At 35.4% G+C, this 14,102-nt stretch overlaps 1 protein-coding gene across 4 annotated transcripts; it reads right to left on the reverse strand.

Moving 5' to 3' along the window:
- Positions 1 to 341: 341 nt before the first annotated feature.
- On the reverse strand, positions 342 to 13,565 carry LOC130010261 (solute carrier family 23 member 1-like). 4 transcript variants are annotated; one of them, XM_050543636.2, is made up of 11 exons: positions 13,074 to 13,524; positions 11,714 to 11,871; positions 10,653 to 10,750; positions 8,737 to 8,828; positions 8,407 to 8,588; positions 6,827 to 6,947; positions 5,088 to 5,244; positions 4,414 to 4,667; positions 1,738 to 2,011; positions 1,261 to 1,356; positions 342 to 668 (listed from the first exon to the last, which is right to left on the reverse strand). In XM_050543636.2, exons 1-11 carry the CDS (start codon positions 13,308 to 13,310, stop codon positions 445 to 447), a joined length of 1,893 nt encoding a protein of 630 aa, XP_050399593.1. In that variant the 5' UTR covers positions 13,311 to 13,524; the 3' UTR covers positions 342 to 444. The 4 variants fall into 4 exon arrangements, with proteins under 4 accessions (XP_050399593.1, XP_050399599.1, XP_050399598.1 ...); XM_050543642.2 differs by lacking the exon at positions 10,653 to 10,750; XM_050543641.2 differs by lacking the exon at positions 13,074 to 13,524 and having other exon boundaries at positions 11,714 to 12,107.
- Positions 13,566 to 14,102: the final 537 nt, after the last annotated feature.

The raw sequence follows: 14,102 nt of genomic DNA on the forward strand, positions 1-14,102 counted from the left end.
AAATATATCTTGAATGATTTCTGAGATTTGCTTAGGAATAATAAAATCAAACGTGTTGCCAACACAATAACTGAGATTAGGCTTATGTGTGTACACTAGAAAAACAAATATGGTCTCTAAACAGTGTATGAGATATGATCCAGAATAATAAATGTGAACCAATAATTAAGAAAACATGGTTTCTATGAAAACACAAAAAATATACCTTGAACGATTTATGAGATATGCCCTGGAAAAGATGTCAAGGAAACGAAATCGGCACGGAACGACGGATTCCATTTCAATATCCCTCCCTATATATTTTCGTTCGGTGCTTAACAGTAAAGTCCCAACGCAACGACTAGTGCCCATATTTATTTAAATCCATCAGTACTAAAGTAAGATACTGAATTTACATTAGTTTCTATAGAATTCCCACCGCAACCTTGTGATTTAAAATGTCTTCTATGCATTTCCTTTCTGTATCTCGTCTTTGTTGGCGTTTGTTTCCAATCCTTCATATGTAGGCAATAGAGGACAATATTTAGTAAATCTAGACTTTTTTACGACATCAGGAATCCATGGCACGTCATAAATTTCTATTCCTTCTTCATATTCTATATTTTTGTCAGTTTTATTCGATTCTGCACCTCCAAGCTGGAATGTTAATCCACGTGACTCTCTTGTGCCTAAAATATACAAAGGCGTATAAATATATGGTTTGACCCCTCTTTGGTCTTTAATATGATAACAGCCCAATATGGTTGTTTGAAAACTACGAATAATAGTGTGGGTGGGGTGGGGGCTGGAGGTTGATGGAGTAGGGTCGCCTGTCCAACCTCGTGGGTCTACTCTTAGTAAAAGTTCGGTAGAGATATAAGAAACCTGTTGTTTCATAGAAATTTAAGAGTTTGCCATAAATTATTCATACGCCTCCAGGTTGAGTGGCTTTATAGAAACTATTGATGTTTTATGGTGGCTATTTCTGTATCAACCTTCTGTAAAGTCATTATGGGTTAATACAGAGGAAATACTACCCTTCCCAATAACCACATGCTTTCAATTTAACGTGCACAGGGTAAGCGGTTGATATTGGATAACTTGTTACTAAGAATATCTGGATATGATCTTTATAGTTGGTGTCGTTGTGTAAGTAGGATAGCAACCTATTTCCGCGGCTGTTATTCGAAAACAACAATCTAGTATCTTTGTTCAAAAACAACCTGAAAAGCCGTGGCTTTCTACTGCTAATCAGGGATTTATTCGATATGCAGTTTTTACCTTTGACGGTATTATCCAGGAAACAAGCCAGTGCCCCAGCGACAAATATACCATTTGCTAATAACATGGTTATAACCGTATCCAACTCTGCCACACCTAGACAATAAAATCGAAATACATTTACACAAGTTCCGATAGTTATTTGCAGGGTTTTTGCCCCTTGAAGATTATCTGATTACCTTGAGATTTATTTATTTTCGTGATAGGAACATGCCCATCACATAAAAGGTAACGATGTCATATAATTATTCCATGCTTTACCTATGAAAGATTCAAATTGCGAGAACCATGTATGGACAGCCATGAGTGTATGTTTCGTTGCCTTGCAACCCATAGTCCATTACAAACGTAGAATATAGAAGTGATTCTACTTAGTGGTGGTGTTTTATTTGGTAACAATAAATGTACTTTTTTAAGACTCCACTTATCACACTAATGCACCTTTCATGAATGAAGGATAACAAATAATTAGCATACCTGTTTTAATACCATCCGGATTTTTGTCAGTCCAATTTGGTGCCATGAAACCTACCAAAATACTTATACCAAGAATAGCTAGATTCCTGGTACTGTTCATATATACAAACTGCAACTGGGACAGAATGATTCCAAAGAAAACACCAAAATATAAGATCATGGTGCCTCCCAATACACTGTAAGGTATGGTGATAATCGCAGCATTCAGTTTTCCTAATATAGCAAATAATATATGTAGGAAACCCAAGAGTTGAAAGACTCGCCTGCTAGCAACCTGTAGAATAACAATTCAAACCAATAAACACAATTAAAAGTGGTACCCGGTCCTTAAAAGTCCCTGAATATGATTTAAACGACACAGGAAACCCTTGCAAACCAATCTGATTATAATACAGATCTATATTTCGTTTCGTTTTTTATACTTTCGATGGCCTACACTACATAAAGATCTGACAAGTTATTGCGATAGGTCACGTCACGGGTCAAAAGACCGACTTATGGCCCTTTTGACGTCAGACAGTTGATTAACCAATCAGCATTGATGTTACTAGTGGATTACCCACAGTTCCGTGAAAAGCACGCCTAAAGCTCGCCGTAACAGACCGTTTCATTGGCTTATCCCTGACACCATTCAGAACACGAGTTAAATAACAACTCTTCCAGATCCAAGTGTAGTAAAGACAAGTAAAACGAAATTTTGAACTATAAAAACGAAACGAAATAGGATCTGTGTTTTAACCAGATTGCTTGCAAACTACAATATTGTACAATTTTCATTGGTAATACGATTATCACTCCAAAATGGATCATTCCATTCTATATTTACAAAGATAAGATGAAGCAAAATTCCATCGATCTTTTTGGCCCCTTATATGTAAATGGTAAACTTTTTTTCAATTTTCCCTCTTCTCGCTTCTATATATTTCATGACAGAATTTGCCAACAAAACTTTGAAGTTCAAGTTTCCGCCATTATACAATCTATGGTAGGCTAATTGCCAGTAAGCAGGTTTGGGTATTGTCGGATGAGAGAGAGATGGGGTTTAACGTCCACTCGACACAAACTAGGTCCTTTCGGGACTAACATATGGTTCAATTTTATTTCCATAACTCGCCTGCGCGTAGGGGTCTTTAGCAGTGGGAGGAAACCGGAGAACCCGGAGAAAACCCACGACGTTGGATACTTTCAAATTACACTGAACTTAAAAGATATGTTGGTTTAATGAACCATGTTAAAGAACTATACCTTAGTAATAAACTATAACAAATACTTATGGAAGAACAATTACTGATTTATTTGGGCGACGTGTCGAAGAGTATTCTCTCAACGTTTTCAAGCAAGTACAGTAACAAATGTGTAGAGCAATTATATATAGACAAGCAATAACAACAATTCAGAAACCATGCATGACAACAACAAGATCAAAGGAATAAAAACAACATGATCAAAGGCAATATACATATGAAGGGTTAACGAGACCACTGATAGGTAATTATAGGGGTAAATAATTTTAATTGGACAACCAATCATGACAAATGAGAAACCATACATGATGTGATTGGCTAGGTGAGGGTACATCAAGGGAATAATAAAGGATTGATAATAGGGGTAAACATACCATTAAACCAAACAAAAGAGAAACCATACATGTTACGAAAACATCAGAGAAGTAGTAAGCTACATAGGGATTAAATGGTTAAGCCATATTTAAGTGAATTACTAAATATTAGTATTAAAATGCACACAACATAGCACAACTAGCATGCTCTTAAGTAAGAGTGTAATGATAGTCCAACACTCTTCCTTCCGACAGACTCACACAAACATTTATGCCAAGGATAAGTACAAGAGACACTTAACTGTTTACTAAGGATAATTGCATAAATGAAAATAAATAAGTGGGATATAAATAAGTGGGACACATCTATGAAGTTGTGTGCTCATTTATGGTCATCCATTTGTAGAACTAATTTTAATAAGTGTGTGTGTCTAATGGGAAGGAGTGTGTAGGACATTATTACTTAGGAGCCTGTGGATAGGACTGTGGTGTGGCTTTCCAATATTTATAATTTACCATTATATCCCACTTATTTATGGTCATTTATGTAATTATCCTTAGTAAACATGCTAGTTGTGCTATGTTGTGTGCATTTTAATACTAATATTTTGTAATTCACTTAAATATGGCTTAACCATTTAATCCCTATGTAGCTTACTACTTCTCTGATGTTTCCGTAACATGTATGGTTTCCCTTTTGTTTGGTTTAATGGTATGTTTACCCCTATTATCAGTCCTTTATTATTCCCTTGATGTACCCTCACCTAGCCAATCACATCATGTATGGTTTCTCATTTGTCATGATTGGTTGTCTAATTAAAATTATTTACCCCTATAATTACCTATCAGTGGTCTCATTAACCCTTCATATGTATATTGCCTTTGATCATGTTGTTTTATTCCTTTGATCTTGTTGTTGTCATGCATGGTTTCTGAATTGTTGTTATTGCTTGTCTATATATAATTGCTCTACACATTTGTTACTGTACTTGCTTGAAAACGTTGAGAGAATACTCTTCGAAACGTCGCCCAAATAAATCAGTCATTGTTCTTCCATATGTATGTGTTATAGTTTATTGCTCTATCCAGTTACTAAATGCCTCTAAAAGATCATATACCTTAGTAATTCCAATAGCAGCAATATTGCCACCATAGGAACTAGTTGCATGCCCAGCTCCAGTCATACCAGCAAAAAAACTCATCAAACCTTCCCAAAATATTCCACGATTCATGGCATGCGCTGGTGGGGGAGGAACGTAGCACACCCTAGCACATGCTCTGTAATCACAAACTGAATCTATCACTGACACAATTGTGGCTACAAATGCACCAACAAATGTAGCCGTGTCAAATCTGGAGCTTCCGAATTGACCTGTTGAATACCAAAATAGAAATAATCAAACATTTCACACACATTATCGCAAAATGTTTTTAAACATACGGGTTTGGGTCAGTATGTTAAAATGCACGAGGATGTGTTTCAGTGCCGGCTCCTCAAACGTCCCGGAAGAGGGAGGGGATGGGCGAAAACAACGCTTCACAAATGCTATAAGTGGGTTGATCAAAATTATTCGTTTGCAAATACCCCTTAAATGTAATGATACTCTCATCTCGTGTCATTCGAATAATAAGTACAGGGGGACCACACCACACAAAACCCATATGACAAACACGCGGACAGGACACATAAACTATATAGACACCGTATATATAAAATCCAGTGAAATGGACCCGGGGGCAATGGTCAACAAATTCCAAATGAATCAACAATACGACGTTCTCTTTGATTTACCTGGATATGGAAAATAAAACCATGGATTAGTTGTAATAATATCATTCGTGGCATCAGTTCTGGCATAAAACTGGATACTGGTTGGATCACTGGATAATATTTCCGTACTGGTAAATATGGCGCTTAAAATCCATCCAAATATTACTGATATCAATATCTGTAAAAATATTATTATTGTAATTACACAAAATTATATATATCGAGAGATTAGCTTTTGAATTTTAGACTAGCCTCGATCATCATTACTAAAGTCGGTACGATAAAAAAAACCAAAGTCTCCATTATCCATTTTTACGTTTAATCATTTTGCAAAAAATGCATTCCAATCCGCTAAATATCGCAGGCTAGCGTTGGTATCGAGAGTAGATCACGGACTGGATAAGTTAATTAATGTCTAATTAATAATTAAGATAACATTTCAGGCCTAAAGAAAAACCTACAATAGGCAGGTTTAGCTCTTACGTAATGTATTTTTAATTTATGAACAATTCCATATTTGAAATAAAATGGCCAATCTAATTAAAGGTGTACCCCTTATAACATGCACCCATTCAATGTCATATTTTAATGCTGGATGATGTTTATGATTGACTGAAAAAAACAATGAACACAACAATAAACTATAACTGTTTCAGACTTAAATAATATAACAGGTAAGTTGCATCTGTTCACCATGCAAAACTTTATCTAGATAGGCCTGGGTCTACACGGAGTGAAAAGAAAAACATTTATTTGGCACTTGTAGTAAGTCAATAATTGTTAATAAGCCTTAAAATACTACATGAATGTATACACGGTGACAACATAGTGCATGAACAAAACATAAACAGGTGTGAGCTCTTGATTGCAGTGTTTCTCACCATTTTTTAGGCTGATCTGGGCTCCATGAAATCTACTAACGAGAGAGCCCTGGTTAACAAGGCTAATAGGCTAATGAAGGCGGGCATTTCGAATTCAAACTGCCATAGGTCATTTTACGTGCAGGCCAATGTGTACACGGGACACGGGATTTTTCATCCCTTACGAACGACTATATGTTGTCCCTTGCCAGACTCGCCGTCTTGCATCAGTGACAAGGGGGGACCCATGCCGGAAATTTCCGATGAACAAGATAGAGATTTAAAACGGGACCTCCAGGTTAGCGAACCATCGCCTTACTCACTGAACCACCGCGGTTCCATCTAAACATTATTGCGAACGACATTGTTAGAAACGCAATAACAATTTGTGTCCACCTACCCACCCACCTTAAATATAGTAATAAATATATTCAGCGAGTATGAAACTCTCGGATCTCCTGTACCCTTTACTTACAATATTACCGAAAACACCTGGATGTGACATGTACCGGATGTGATATGGGATTTGCTAAATCAGTGATTCTCAACCAGTGCCGCGAAATCTTCCTACGTGTGCCGCGAAAAGGCACACTAAGAAAATGTGGAAAACCAATTGAGTATTCACTGGCGTCCACTGATAAGTTCATAGCTTTGCTTTTCTTTATTTAGTTTGAGTCATTCTCTGAGTCTATGACTAGTATCTGTCTACAGTTGTATTCCGTCTGACTTAACATGTTTTTATTTTGCAAAATTCGAATATTTTTCATATATATATATATATATATATATAGCAATCTGTGCCGCTCTTTTTGTTATGTGTTCCAGGACGTGCCGTTGGCAAAAAAAGGTTGGGAACCACTGTCAGCTAAACATACAAGGTGCGTCAAATTACAATATTACCGAAAACATTTGATGTAATGGATACCAGAAGATGTGGAAACCTCTTTCCCTAGTCCAGAATGGAATCGGCGTCATTTTCCCTCGTAGATACAATGCTAAAATGAGACCACATGCCGTTGTCCTTTAAAATACAAAAGAAAATACAAAATATACTATTGGGTTTTGTGTAATGTGTAAACTTTACTGTTTTTCGTTTTAGTATGGTTTTGTTGTCTTCTTGAATGTGTTTTGTCTTGCAATACTCAATTAAATACAACATAAAAATGAACTTTTCGGTCTATTTCAAGGGGTTAAAGAATAGAGCTACACGCCCATTAATGAAACGCCCACATTTTGCAATAAATGGATAGAGAACAAGCTAAAAAGATGCGACTTTGTTTGTACAATCAGGGGCAATAACAAGGAAGTTACGGTCCGAGATGCACCGAGATCTTTTGGATATAATCATACATTTTACGTTTCATCAAGATCGGATAGAAATTATGACGTCTAGAGGGTCCAAAAGTGCTGTATTACATAGTTTTACACTATTTGCGTAGAAGTAGCAGCCATTTTGGTCGATTTTCACGACATTCGAACTCTATCATCATTAGGGTGTAACGATGATATATTTAAACGCTTTTTTAATCGGATAAGTATGGTGACTTCTAAACGTTCCACAAGGTAAAACAAGACAATTTTTCAAAAAATCAGGGGCCATAATCCAGGTACATGTATTTACAATCCGATATACTCGAATATCGACAGGAATCCAGATCTTTGCGTTATAAACATACATTTCAAGATTCGTCAAAGTCGGATAAAAATTGTGACTTCTAGAGGGTCCACAACCTTGGTATTAGATAGGTTTACACTATTTGCGTACAAGGAGCGACCATTTTGTCCGGCTGTTTCGGCCGGATTTTTACGAAATTCGAATTCAACCTCCATTGGGTTTAACGGTGATATGTAGAAAAGGTTTTTAAAATTGAATACAAATTGTGAATTTTAGAGCGTACACAGGTTAACAAGGTAATTTTTCCAACAATCAGGGGCCATAATCCAGGAAGTCACGTTCCGATATGCGCGACACTGCAAGTTGCGTCAAAATCGGATGAAAATAGTGACCTCTACAGTCTCCACAAGCTAAAAACATGATTTTTGGTACAATCAGGGGCCATAATCCATGAAGTGACGGTCCGATACATGACAATTTTGAAAGGAGCCGAGACCATTGTGAGATGAACCTATATGTCAAGTTTCGTCAAAATCAGATAAAAATTGTGGCCTGTAGAGTTTCCACAAACAAAATGTGGACGGACGGACAGGGGCAATAATATACGTCCACATGAAAATATGGGCGTATAAAAACTGTGCATTCATGGAAAATAGCAAAACATCGGATATTAAAATACTTACGACAAAGCGGAATTCAAAAAGTTTCAGCAAAATTCACTATCACTTTGTGGCCTGTAGAGTTTCCACAAACAAAATGTGGACGGACGGACAGGGGCAATAATATACGTCCACATGAAAATATGGGCGTATAAAAACTGTGCATTCATGGAAAATAGCAAAACATCGGATATTAAAATACTTACGACAAAGCGGAACCCCAAAAAGTTTCAGCAAAATTCACTATCACTTTGTGAACATATAGCACAATCATCAGCAGCGCAGGGACGATGGTGATTGGTCCAACGTATCTGGCGACCACGCCTACGAATCCAGTTAGACCAATCAAAATGTGAATGGCACCGGCTACCATTAGGCTTCCCTGTAACTGCAATTTGAATTTGATCAGCGTTAGTAACATTTGGAGATATTGCAAGCTGATCTTATGCATTTGATACTTTATTTTTAAAGTGATCTCAAAATGCAGAATGTACATCTAAATATAATATTTACAATAGTTAAATTTAAATAATTACTTTTTCAATCTGACCAAGGATGAACTCTTTAGGGACAGGGAGTCGACCATTTACTTCTGTCATGTTGATGGACGAATTAGAATATAAAGCCACTGAAATTAAACAAGCACAAATACACCAAATAATGGTAGCAATATTTCTGTAGGGTGTTAAACCTGATTTTACCTTTAGCAGTACGTTTTCAAATTTTTGAAAGGCATCGAATCAACAAGATCCTACCAGAACAGTACCCGCTAACTACTGCTGATGCTGACGCCCATTTAAGAAATGTAGCGCACATACCCATATTCGACCGGAATCATCAGATCAGACTCCTACTATTTACAGGAAATAAGAACCTTCAGTGCCTTGTTCTGATTGTTATGAAATGTACCTAACATTTGACATCGACTGGAAGTGTATTCTAGCTAAAATAAAAATGAACAATGAACGCTCAAAGCCCGCATGTTAGTGAGTCCAGAGTATCTATATTCTAAAACAAAACCCAGCGCGCTTATTATCGTCATTAAATATATTTTCTAATTCAAGACCCGCTGAGTTTTGTGAAATAATGGGGGGTTTTCAAGTATAACTATTCAACAGAGTATCAAGGAATAAAGCAATGCAGATACCAAGATGGATAATCAACCACCTGGACAGTCCACTGGACACGGAGTTAAGCACAGATATCATCTTGGGATGCGCTTCTTCAGCGCTAATACCTAACGTATACATGAGCCATAAGCTGTTAATGAAATAGCATTTGTGTTGTATATCTCATTTGATTTATGTTTTTCAGGTAATCGTAATAAGATTAGAAAAATATTTGTATTGGTGTGTATTAACACAGTATTTACTACATAAACTCATATTGAAGCCCTCAGAATCCACAGTCTAACCTAACCATATCTGTGATTTGTATCCTATTCACATGGCTAGTCCATTGCAGGCACATGGAATCTAAGTCAAACCTAACAGCTTAGCCAAACTGGTATACTAATTTATCCAGAAATGGAGACTGCAAATAATCTTGTCACCATGAATCGAGATTATAGAAGTACAGGTGATAAAACAATACACAAAGGGCCTTAAATCCACAAGCGCTTGTAACGTGGAAAATAATTCAAAAATAACATAAAGCTATGACTAAGTATAATGTCTAAAGTCTGTTATGTCCATGTCCGTAAGCGAGATTTTTCAATAACTGGTCTGATTCCGATAATATCTACTGAAAGAGAATCGGTTTCAGACTAGTTATTTGCCCCTGAGTTAGAAATTTCAATGAGCTGGTTCGAAAAAAAGAAAATTAAAGCTTTTGTCCCCTTTGTCAATGAGACCAACACAGAATAAAAAAAATAAAGTTCGTCTCGACATCGTTGATTTCATAATCGAAAGTACACCATAGGCTATTGACACCCGTTCCTCGTGTTGAAAAGTACCTGACATGTCACGCCGCCCCTAAAACGTAAATTGGCTGAATGTTTGGATCTTCCAAAATAAAAAATATACAATTATAAATGAAAGTTTCGTAAGGTGTATCTGTGTTTAAATGTCAGGTATTTTATATTTCCTATTTTGATAATTTGACTAAGCTTCATTTATTAGTACATATATTTATTTAGTATAGATTTGATTTATATCAAGTAAAAAATAATAATTCTTCTAACAGGAATTTCTGCAATTATTTGTACATAGTTGTTTTAAATTTAGTTTTCCCGCCATTCTTTGGTCGTTATTAATTGTAGCCTATTTGATGAAACATTAATTAATAAAAACACCACGCACAGGTTATATTTAGTTTCTTTCCTAATTTATATGTTTATTTAGTTCATAATTTTATTTATTTTATGTTCCTTTTGTATATTTATTTCTATTTTGATTTTATGTTTTGTCAGGTAAGCCCGGAATGTCAGGTAAAAAAAGTAAAATTTAAATACCCAATTCTTCTCTTGCAGGGCAGCTCCATTCTTTCATAGCCATCAAAACTAGAAGTGGTACTACGTACGCTCCGCTTGGACCTTGGAATATTGGTAATCTAAAGTAATTACAAGATACGAAGAAGCCCATGAGTAATTTATTTCAAGGTCGCCATACACTCATGTATCGAATAGCTATGTTTTACAGAATCGGCACAATCATGACATGCTCCCATTAATATCATTCGTTATTTTCATGTCCCCATTAAAATCATAAAGGTTATTAACTTCGTACCCCTATCAACTTCATACTTTCATTGATATTTTTAATTCATTAATTATATACTCTCCTTAAAGCCACGGAACGCTATTTACATTTTTCGGAAAATTTCATTAAATTTTTATTTTTGGTCGTTTTAGTTTTCGTTCGTTTTGACTTTATACAGTTTTTATTGTCTGCAGAAGTTGCCCAAGTTTAGCGATTATTCAGTTCTGCAGAAAATTAAAAACTGTGCAAAATCAAAACGAACAAAAGCAAAAACGGCCAGTCGTCACGATAGTTATCTTGTAATTTTGTAATAACGAGATAGTTATCTTAAAATAACGAAATAGCTATCTTGTAATAACGAGACAGCTATAATGTAATAATGAGATCTTGTAATAACGAGATAGCTATCTTGTAATAACGAGATAGCTAGCTATCTTGTAATAACGAGATCGCTACCTTATAATAAAGAGATAGCTATCTTGTAATAACGATATAGCTATCTTGTAATAACGAGATAGTTATCTTGTAATAATGATAACAAAATAACCAGAATATGTTTTTTTCATTTGATTAATCCTAATGGTCTTCTGTAGATTATTGAATAGGCTGCACGTAATATAATACATTGGTTCTTTATTATTTACATACAGGTATCGACATCATATATAGCTCATTCTAAATATAAACTCACTGATCGATTGTCAAATAAAAAGGGTCACACTGATCCTTAGTGGTGGCACGTATATCCGTTGATAGTAAACACAAATGTGTGTATGCAATAGTCTATTTATCTGTACGAATATTCAAGTCTAACCTGACTCCAACTGTGCACATTAACATGGTTGATATACCAGACATCATGAAGGCTGTACTGAGAAGCTGAGATTTAATTTCTGCGTCATCCCTGGCACAGACAACTTCTGCTACCGTTAACGACACGGACATGGATGCAGATATTGACATTAATGCTTGCTGTAAAAAAAACAAGGACTCTGTCAATAGCATATTACCAAATAGCTCTTGCTTCCGTTTTTGGTTCGCCTCGCTTTTAAAGACACAAATAAAAATGAGTGTAATAATCAATTATAATACCATGAACGGAGATATATGCTAGAAATGTCAGATAAGGTGCTTCGTTGTGCGACAAATCCAACCAAATTTTAATAAAACTTCACACGCAATGTGTTTATGCATATGAAAGATGGGTCGACCTCAATGTTTGTCATATAAACGTCGCATATGAACCAGTAGATACAAATGTAATTGTTAGCTCTGTCAACTTTTAAAATGACAATGCTAGTTATGAATGTTACTCAGATAAATATACAAAACACGATCAAATATTGCTATTTTAAATGGACGTAACTCTAATTTTAAATAATAACATAATAGCATTTTAAGATGGATGTATTGTGTTGCCGCCCCTGTCCGTCAGGACGTCCAGTCACATTTGTTTTTGGACATTACATAGGTCACAATTTTTATCCGATTTTTACGAAACTTAAAATATATTCCATAGATATCGGTCCCTTTCGATATTGGCACGTATCGGGCCATAACTTCATGGATCATAACCCCTGATTATACGAAATATCGCGATTTTAGCTTGTGGACCCTTTACATTTCACACCGTTCACCGGACTGTGATGAAACTTACACTTAGTTTATAACTTCCAGGAATATGACCCCTGAATTGTACAACAAATCGCCTTTTTAGTTTGTTGTTCAAATATGTTAAAATATATTATTACTAACCATAATTACCGTTCAGTTCGAATTTCGTGAAAATCGCACCAAAAACTTCCCGTCAATTATACGCAAATAGAGTAAAATAATGTAATTCCAAGGTCATTGACCCCCTAGAGCGCACAATTTTTGTTATGGTGTTGGACTTTTGTGCGCGTCCGACTTAAGTGATTTCTTTTTTTGAAATTCGAAGTGAAGCATTATTACACGAGAGAGGATGGGCCCTATTTTCCCTGTCTATCTTTTGCAACATGTCGACATATAACCTGCATTGCAACCATTGTTATATAATATAACACTTTGTTTAAAAACAGATCCTATTTCTATTTTGTTTTGTTTAGTTAAAATCATTTACACGAGACCATCGATGGTTAAACAAACAAAACAAAATTTAAAATCGACTGTAAAAGGACAAAATTGTGACTTACTTGAAAAGCAAACATTATAGTTAGATAAAATGGTGGATTTTCACTTATGTTATAGATCAGGGGTCGTTCTTTTACTTCTTCCATTACGATATCGTCTTGGTTTTCGCCGCTTTGTACTTCATTTGTGCTGCCATTTTGTATAATTTTGAGATCAGTCTCGCAAATGTCACCTGAAAAACCCTCGTTACATTTCCCAGTATCTGCACCCATTTTACGATCCGAAATATTAACCATCATTAAACGTTGAATAATTAGAATCTACACTTCAGAATTAAATGTGAAACTTAATCAGCATCAATTTGAGTGCTGCTCTGTCAAAGTTATTTTCGACAATAAATTCGAAAGTTTCCACAACTTTACAGAACAGCGTTATTTAAAATAGTGACTAAGGCATTTGCAATAAGGTCAACGTGGGTCACCGTAAAGTTTTATATTTGCAGAAAGAATTAACGCGACAAAGGATTTGCCTATTCACGCCATGATGCAGCATTACTGACGCAAATGTATAAAATCGTGTTATGTCACTGGCAATTAGCAACAGGACAGAGTAATAAACTACAATACATACTTATGGAAAACAAAACGTCCCCAAAATACATAATTAGCTGTGTTCTATAAGTGTGTGTTATAGTTTATTATAACTTCGTGTTTTTTGACAAACTGTAAAAATAAAGTACATCGGTAAGTATAGCAGGTGAAATAAAAATAAATATAGTAAAGACGAATGATTTTCAAATAAATCTTTAATTATTTGGATTAATTGAAAGATCTAGATCTGTACTGATCTTTACCATCTAACGCTTGTTAATAAATGTATGTTTTCCTTTTCAGTATACTATTATCCTATTAATTACACATTAACATCTAATATAGGATATGTGATAATTTGAATCTTATTTGGTTACTACCCAATGGTCTATGTCACCACCAGCTAATTCTAACGCAGCTTTGAAAATTTGGACCAGGGCCTGCCATGTTCTAAAGTTATGGATATAAGCGAGTTAACACCAAGCACTGTACCAACTTTAA

This window comes from Patella vulgata, chromosome 3 (assembly GCF_932274485.2).
Source record: "Patella vulgata chromosome 3, xgPatVulg1.2, whole genome shotgun sequence".
NCBI classification, from domain to species: Eukaryota; Metazoa; Mollusca; class Gastropoda; family Patellidae; genus Patella; species Patella vulgata.

Bases quoted from the DNA above. Each gene is read 5' to 3' on its own strand.
- LOC130010261 (XM_050543636.2), bottom strand. From the start codon at position 13,310: ATGATGGTTAATATTTCGGATCGTAAAATGGGTGCAGATACTGGGAAA. The intron at 8,589-8,736 runs GTAATTATTTAA...TTCAAATTGCAG, and splicing joins TCCTTGGTCAGATTGAAAAA to TTACAGGGAAGCCTAATGGT. The intron at 1,357-1,737 runs GTATGCTAATTA...TTTATTGTCTAG, and splicing joins TCCGGATGGTATTAAAACAG to GTGTGGCAGAGTTGGATACG.